The sequence below is a fragment of the Equus quagga genome, chromosome 13 (genome assembly GCF_021613505.1).
Source record: "Equus quagga isolate Etosha38 chromosome 13, UCLA_HA_Equagga_1.0, whole genome shotgun sequence".
Lineage (NCBI taxonomy): Eukaryota > Metazoa > Chordata > Mammalia > Perissodactyla > Equidae > Equus > Equus quagga.
In genome coordinates, this window is record NC_060279.1 from 42863856 (window position 1) to 42871611 (window position 7756).

General features: G+C 45.8%; 1 protein-coding gene across 1 annotated transcript; it reads left to right on the forward strand.

Annotated features, from left to right (window-relative positions):
* The first annotated feature begins 248 nt into the window (after positions 1 to 248).
* Positions 249 to 4447, forward strand: SF3B4 (splicing factor 3b subunit 4). Its single transcript, XM_046684373.1, has 6 exons — positions 249 to 321; positions 762 to 890; positions 1155 to 1697; positions 2006 to 2212; positions 3674 to 3847; positions 4050 to 4447. Exons 1-6 carry the CDS (start codon positions 288 to 290, stop codon positions 4235 to 4237), a joined length of 1275 nt encoding a protein of 424 aa, XP_046540329.1. The 5' UTR covers positions 249 to 287; the 3' UTR covers positions 4238 to 4447.
* Positions 4448 to 7756: the final 3309 nt, after the last annotated feature.

Consider the following 7756-nt stretch of genomic DNA (forward strand, 5'->3'; position numbering starts at 1 on the left):
GTCTAGCACTGCTTTTAGACGGTCTGAGCGATTCCGTTCCGCTTTCTCGGCCCTGACCGCTCGCAGCGGCACCTCGGGGCAGCGCCAGGAACCGGGACACTCCGTCATGAGAGACGCCCCAAGTCTCGGCGGCTCCCAAGATGGCCGCGGCCGTTTCAGGTTCCCTTCCACCCAACCCGCCGCGGCCCCGCCCACCGCCTCCCGCACGCCTTCGCCCCGGAAGTGGAAGTAGTGACTGAGGTCAGAGGGCGGAGTCGCTGCCTGGAGACGGCGGGTTCTCTTTCGCCATGGCGGCCGGGCCAATCTCCGAGCGGAACCAGGGTAACTGGAGGGGACGAGCTCCGAATGGACCTAGGGGGGCTGGGAGGTCCCCACTATGGCCAGCGGCGTTTCCACCGTGGCGGGAGACGGGACCACCGCAGAGGGCGCGAGAGCGGCCCCGGTGCCCGCTGGGGGCGGAGTGGCTGAGTGCAGGCTGAGGCCTGTAGGTGTGATGCTTTTTATGTCCAATCCTCTGCCGCCTTCCCGCTCCAAAAAGAAATTCAAAAGGAATTTGCGGCAGAACTCTTAGACTTCAGAAGGTTCTCCAGTTCCTGGAAAGAGGGAGATGTAAGGGCTTAATCTAACGTCTTTGTCCTTTTTGCTCCTATGCCCCATCTCCGCTCCCAATTCCTCCACCTGGGTTCCATTTTCATATTCCTGTCACTCTCTTTCCTGTCATACTCTCATCTCTGCCCTAACCTCCTGTTCCCGCCCTCTAGATGCCACGGTGTACGTGGGGGGCCTGGACGAGAAAGTTAGCGAACCACTGCTGTGGGAGCTATTTCTCCAGGCAGGGCCAGTAGTCAACACCCACATGCCAAAGGATAGAGTCACTGGTCAGCACCAAGGTGAGTACATGGCAAGAGGTGCGTTTATGTATTGAGGGGACAGACTGCTTCTGGAGGGCCCCAGCAGTATTCACAACTGTTTTGCAATGAGCAACCTAAAGATTTCTTTCTCTTAAGCCTGGCTCACAGTTTGTTTCTGGAACCATTCTCAATGGAAATGAGGTTATTATTTCTTATTGTGTGTGCTTTTGGAGGTGAATGAGGTAGACCCCATTTTGAATCAATTCATGTAAGTTGTTAACCTCCTCTCTTCTGCTTTCCCAGGCTATGGCTTTGTGGAATTCTTGAGTGAGGAAGATGCTGACTATGCCATTAAGATCATGAACATGATCAAACTCTATGGGAAACCAATACGAGTGAACAAGGCGTCAGCTCACAACAAAAACCTGGATGTGGGTGCCAACATTTTCATTGGGAACTTGGACCCAGAGATTGATGAGAAGCTACTTTATGATACTTTCAGTGCCTTTGGTGTCATTTTACAAACCCCCAAGATTATGCGGGACCCTGACACAGGCAACTCCAAAGGTTATGCCTTTATTAATTTTGCTTCGTTTGATGCTTCGGATGCAGCAATTGAGGCCATGAATGGGCAGTACCTCTGTAACCGCCCTATCACTGTGTCCTATGCCTTTAAGAAGGACTCCAAGGGTGAACGCCATGGCTCAGCAGCCGAACGACTTCTGGCAGCCCAGAACCCGCTCTCCCAGGCTGACCGCCCCCATCAGCTGTTTGCAGATGCACCCCCTCCACCCTCTGCCCCCAATCCTGTGGTATCATCACTGGGGTCTGGGCTTCCTCCACCAGGTAAAGCTTTTGATTGAAAATATGTTTGTCTTGGGTTTGGGACGGGAGGGGCAGGAAAAAGAACTTGATAAAGTGGGACATTGAGTCAGTGGATCATGAGAAGGGGGTTGAGGGTGATGGTTGTGGTGGGGAAGAAAGTTGTTGAATTTCTCCAGGAGGTTGAAGTTGTATGAGTTGCCTAACGTTGCTTCTGGCTTTAGAGAGCTTCGAGGAGGGGAAAGGAGCTCATCCTGCCTGGAGATTGGAACAGGCTCTCTAAAGACAGTCTCTCCTCACTATCATTAACTCTTCTTCCATTCTCTCTATAGGCATGCCTCCACCTGGCTCTTTCCCACCTCCAGTGCCACCTCCTGGAGCCCTTCCACCTGGGATACCCCCAGCCATGCCCCCACCACCTATGCCTCCTGGGGCTGGAGGACATGGCCCCCCATCAGCAGGAACCCCAGGAGCTGGACATCCTGGACATGGACACTCACATCCTCACCCGTTTCCACCTGGTGGGATGCCCCATCCAGGTGGGTGTTCTTTGCTGGGAAAGGGAGGGATGAGCTTGGTTGCTGCTTTTTGTCCTTCAACAATAATAGATAGTCCCAGAACTCTCCTTTCCTTCGGACATTCATTTACAAAAACAGACACAAAATTCTTTACTCTGTTTACTTTAACAACTACCACCTTGTCTCTGTTTCTTATTTAAGTTTTTCCAAGGAGTAATCTATGCTTGCTGTGTTTTTGTTTCCTTAACTTTTACTTCCATTCTCTCTGACCTCCTTTCACTGCAGTGACCTACGGGCCCGATCTAGGGGACACTTCTGCTCCTTATCTGGTTTGACTTTTGCTGTACTTGAAACCAGCCATGTCCTCCTGTTTGGAAATCTTGTCTCCTTTGGTTTTTCTGGATTCTCCATCTATCTCTGACTCCTCATTCACAGCCACCTCAATAAACTTCTTTTTCTTTGCTTGTCCCTAGGTTTTTGTGCTTGGTTCTCTGTTCTGCATAGTTCCATTACTTGTACACTGATATTTCCTGGATCTGTATCTCTGGTCTATCGTTATTAATATTTCAGATCCTTAATCCTGCTACTTAAGAGACAGCTCCATTTTTCTACCCCTCCTCTTCAAATCTATTCTTCCTGTAGTATACTTGGTTTTCAGGCACCTAATTCAGAAATCTGGGAGCTATGTTTGACTATTCCCTATTACCCCATTTTTAATACCAAGTCTTATTAATATCTTTGGCATCAGCCCCTACAGCCAGTGCCCTAGTTCAGGCCTGCATATTCTCACAATTTCATACCTAATTTATCCTAGTAATTTCCTAACTGACATTTTGACTCCAGTGTTCTCTACCTTTGATCCACTTTCACAGGGTAATTTTTCTAAAACACAGATGTTCACACACAACCTTGCTCAAAATTCTTCTGTTGCTCCCTTTTACCTACAGAGTGAAACCCAGACTTGTTACCATAGTATTCTGTGATCTAGCCCCTGCCCATTACTCCTATGACTGCATGCTGCCCCTTCTTACTGAGTTACTTGTTTTCCTGGAATATACTGTGCCATTTGACACACCTCTGATTTGCATATGCTAATCTTTTCTGCCTGGGATGTTCTATTCCCACTCTCTTGTCCACGTGAAAAATTTTTATTCATCCTTTAGAATTAGATCCTTCTCGAGACAGTATTTCTTCTACCTTCTCAAATCCTGTCACTAGAATAATCACTCCTTTGTTAGAATGCCTGAGTCATGAAAAGAGCAAGTGAAGTGGGTGAGGAGTTGGTTGAGTAGTTGGTTGGTTTGTACCATTGGAATGGGGTCAAGGACAGGGACACTTTTTACCAGCTTTATTTTACGTACTCTTCTCTTCCTCATGTCACTTCTTTCTCCATTTTGTTCTCCTCCTTTCTCTATTTTCTTGACTTTCTTCTCTTATCTTACTTTTATCTCCTTTCTCTTTGTGTCTGTTTTGTTCTCACAGGGATGTCTCAGATGCAGCTGGCTCACCATGGCCCTCATGGCTTAGGACACCCGCACGCTGGGCCCCCAGGCTCTGGGGGGCAGCCACCACCCCGACCACCCCCTGGAATGCCTCATCCTGGACCTCCTCCAATGGGCATGCCCCCCCGAGGGCCTCCGTTTGGCTCTCCCATGGGTGAGTAGGCTCTAGCCACCTCCTTCGTTGTCACCTATCATATTCTTGCAGCTTCCTTTGTCACACCCCACGTCTCCTGATGTTTTTTCTTTTTCTTTTTACTTTTACAGACAGTCTCCCTGTCTGTCCTCTCCCTACATTTTCCCAATGTCAACTGTCGCCTATTTCTTGTTTTTATTAACTTTCCTTTCTCTTCCTGCAGGTCACCCAGGTCCTATGCCTCCACATGGTATGCGTGGACCTCCTCCACTGATGCCCCCTCATGGATACACTGGCCCTCCACGACCCCCACCCTATGGCTACCAGCGAGGACCCCTCCCTCCACCCAGACCCACTCCCCGGCCTCCAGTTCCCCCTCGTGGCCCGCTTCGAGGCCCTCTCCCTCAGTAATTTCTCATTCTTTTTCCTCCTCTTATATCTTCCCAGTATCTTTTCAGTTTGGACCAATCTGCTGTAGCTCTCTGGGGCTAAAGCACTACTCCTTCTCAAGCCTTTTTTTTTTTAAGTGTAATTTTTTTCACAGGGGGTTTTATTGTTTTCTATATTGGTCCTAAGTGTTTTGCAAATGCACAGAGAAAATAAAACTAAACTCCTTGTTTATTCTTTGTAATGTTTTCTTTGGCAAAGTAACTTCTCTTTTTCTCTAAGAAGAGATGTCAGTATATTGGGAGAAGAACGGTAAGGTAGGAGTGAGGGTGTTTATCAGACATTTTAAAGGCTTATTCTGTAATGTGCTGTTGCAATTGCCGGACCACTGTGTACTGCAAGACTTGTTTCTTACGTCAGGCTTATACATTTAGTTTATAAGATGAAGACCCAATATTTACGGTACAGGGTTATTGTGAATAAGTGAGAACAGAAGTTCCTGGAGATATGGTGGCAAAAATACAGAGTAACATATACAAAGCTATTTATTTTAGCACTATTTGTATTAACAGTAGATTGGAACAACTCACATATCCATTGTTAAGGGACTGGTTGAATAAACTGCTAAATCCACACAACAGAGTACTGAGCAGCAGTAAGAAGGAAGGAGGGAGACTGCATACTGTTTTGGAGAGATCTCTAGGATATATAAAGTACCATGCAGAACAGAAGGCATAGTGTGCTACCTTATCTAAGGGGGGCACATCACATCTGTGTTTGTTTATATTTTAAAAAATAGAAGGATAAACCAAAAACTAATGGAAATTGGTAGCACTGGGTCGGGGAGGGGATACAGAGGGAAGTTAGATTTCTCTGAGCATGCTATGTTAATGTTATTTTCTATGTAACCTATAAATGTCTTACATAATTGCAAAAGCAGTTGGAATTGGGATAGTAGGAACTTGGTAAACCTTCCTTTTCTTCCATTCTTTACCACCAAACATCTTGCATAAGGGATTTGTATCTTATTCCTATATTTTTTCTCATTCTTAGTCCTTCCAAACTGATTTCCATGACGTTGAAATCTGTGCTCAAAGACTTTCAGTAACTAGACCAAATCTAATGGCCTTTTTTTTTTTTTTTGTCATTTTCTTCATTTAATCCTGTTACTCCCTTCTTGAAGCGCTCTCTTTAGCTTATGTAACCATGAACTTTCCTAAATTCTAGGCAAGAAAAGGTGAGCCTGGCCCTCTCGTTCTTTTGCATCGTTCTCTTTCATGTAACGTACCTACAAGGGCTGTGTGCTGGAGGCAGCTGAAGATGCAAAGATGAGAAGGCAGTTCTACTGTCCAGTTGTTACTAAGGGGGATATTATGAGAGTATTAAAAGACAGAGTAAGAGTGTAAGAGTATTATGAAACAAAATATTTTGAGAGATGAGCAAGAGTATCTAACCCGGCATGAAAGTCCAAGAAAAGTTCCTAAGAAAAAAGTGATACTTGAATATAACGTTAAAGGAAGGGTAGAAAGTTCCGGGCAAAGATGAAGAGGAAGCTCCTTCCAGGTGGATGGAGTGTTTGTGAGCAGAAGCAGAGATGGATGTGCTAAAGCTGTTTGGTGCAGGAGGCAGGATGATGTCAGAGCCAGTTAGGGAGCTCCCACAGATCAGTGCTGCTCAGGCTTATCACATCACAGCACAGAACCATTCGAGAGAGTGCACTGAGGTAAAGGGGTACGGCTGCTTCAGGCAGGAGGCTGCTGGCTCAGGAATTCTCGTGTCCCAGTCTGCCTAGCAGCCCAAAGTGCTGAGGGAATTAATATCTGAGCACCATTGTCAAGGCACCCTGGTTGGAGGCTGTTATGCATAACGGGAAGCCACAGTAAGGATTTAAGGAAGAGAGTGACAGATTTGTGTTTTAGAACCATGGTAGTAGTGTAGAGAGTAGATTTGAGGGAGATAAAGTGAGGGTGGGGTAACAAGTTATGCATCTGGCAATAATTCAGGTGAGAGATGAATGACGTCCTAAGTGAGGGCTGTGAAAGGAGCAAGGATGAAGAGGAAGAGATGCATTGGTGAGATATTTAAAAGGCAAAATAGTAGGACTTGGTATTAGATTGGATAGTGAATGAAAGGGAGAGTGGAATCAAGAATGAGAGTGTGCAGCAGGAAGAATTTTGGGGGGTGGGATAGAAATGGTAAGTTCAATTTTGAATATGTTGACTTTGAGGTGAGTTGTGAGACATAGAGGTGGGGTCGTCTAGTGGGTGTCTTGTTATATAGGTCAGAATCTTGAGAAAGATTAGACATGACATTTCATCATGAATGGTTCAAGATGCCAGGCTTTTGAATCATAATGGGATTTACTGACCTCTTAATTTCAAACAGAGCTCTGTTATAAAGCTGCTTTGATGTGGTTATAAGATGAGGTTCCAGGAAACTTGGAACCTGGCACAGCTAACAGCTGGCTCCTGGCCTCAGGTGCCAGAGGCCAGCACTAGAGCAGTCCCAGGTGGTGGAAGCTTTGTTTCAGTCTCTGTGTCCCTTCTACCTCCCTGTCTTCTATCAAATGAATTGACTCTTTTAACTGATCTGTGATGAGACTTTAACTACTGCTACCTTTATGCCGAGGATTCTCAAATTTCTAGCTTGTTTTTTCACTTAAGCTCCTGCATGGTATTTTTTTTTTTTTAAGATATTATTTTTCCTTTCTCCAAAGCCCCCTGGTACATAGTTGTGTATTTTTAGTTGTGAGTCCTTTCAGTTGTGGCATGTGGGATGCCACCTCAGCATGGCTCGATGAGCGGTGCCGTGTCTGTGCCCAGGATCTGAACTGGTGAAAGCCTGGGCCGCCGCAGCGGAGCGCGCAAACTTAACCACTCGGTCACAGGCCGGCCCTGCTCCTGCATGGTATTTTTGGCTGTTACCTGATATCATGTTGATGAATGCACACCATCACAGAGTAAATTAGTGCCTTTGCTGAATTCCCTACTTCTCTCTTTGGACCCACTATTTTCTCAGGCATTCATTCTCAGAATCTCTGAGCTTTCATTCATTCAACAACAATTTTTGAGTGCCTCCTCTAGTCATTAAGTTTGACTGCCTCAAATTCCCCTTCATCTCTGCCCTTGAACTCTTTCAGACTGGTGCTCAGCAATTCTCAGAACAGAGCTAGTATTGCTTGTACACTTAGGTACTTCAGTTCACATACCTGTTTGTTATTCACAAAATCAGGATTTCTCAACCTTTTTTTTTTTTTTAATCTCCTCCCCTAAGAAGACATTTTTTCCTAATTGTCCTCCCCCATGCATGAAATTTTAATTTCACATATGTGCTGTGTATCAGTTTACTATGGCCCTTTGGAGGGACATGAACTATTGTGATATAAGATTCCCACCCCCTCAAATGAATTTTTGACCCCTTGGGGGCAATATCACCCCCACTGAGAATGCATGCTCTAGATCTTGGGTCCTTCATGTTTTGTGGGCCGTAGACAGTCCTTCGAGAATATGACAAAAACTAGGGACCCTACCCAAGAAAAATGCA

Bases quoted from the DNA above. Each gene is read 5' to 3' on its own strand.
- SF3B4 (XM_046684373.1), top strand. From the start codon at position 288: ATGGCGGCCGGGCCAATCTCCGAGCGGAACCAGG. The intron at 322-761 runs GTAACTGGAGGG...CCCGCCCTCTAG, and splicing joins AATCTCCGAGCGGAACCAGG to ATGCCACGGTGTACGTGGGG. The intron at 3,848-4,049 runs GTGAGTAGGCTC...CTCTTCCTGCAG, and splicing joins TCCGTTTGGCTCTCCCATGG to GTCACCCAGGTCCTATGCCT.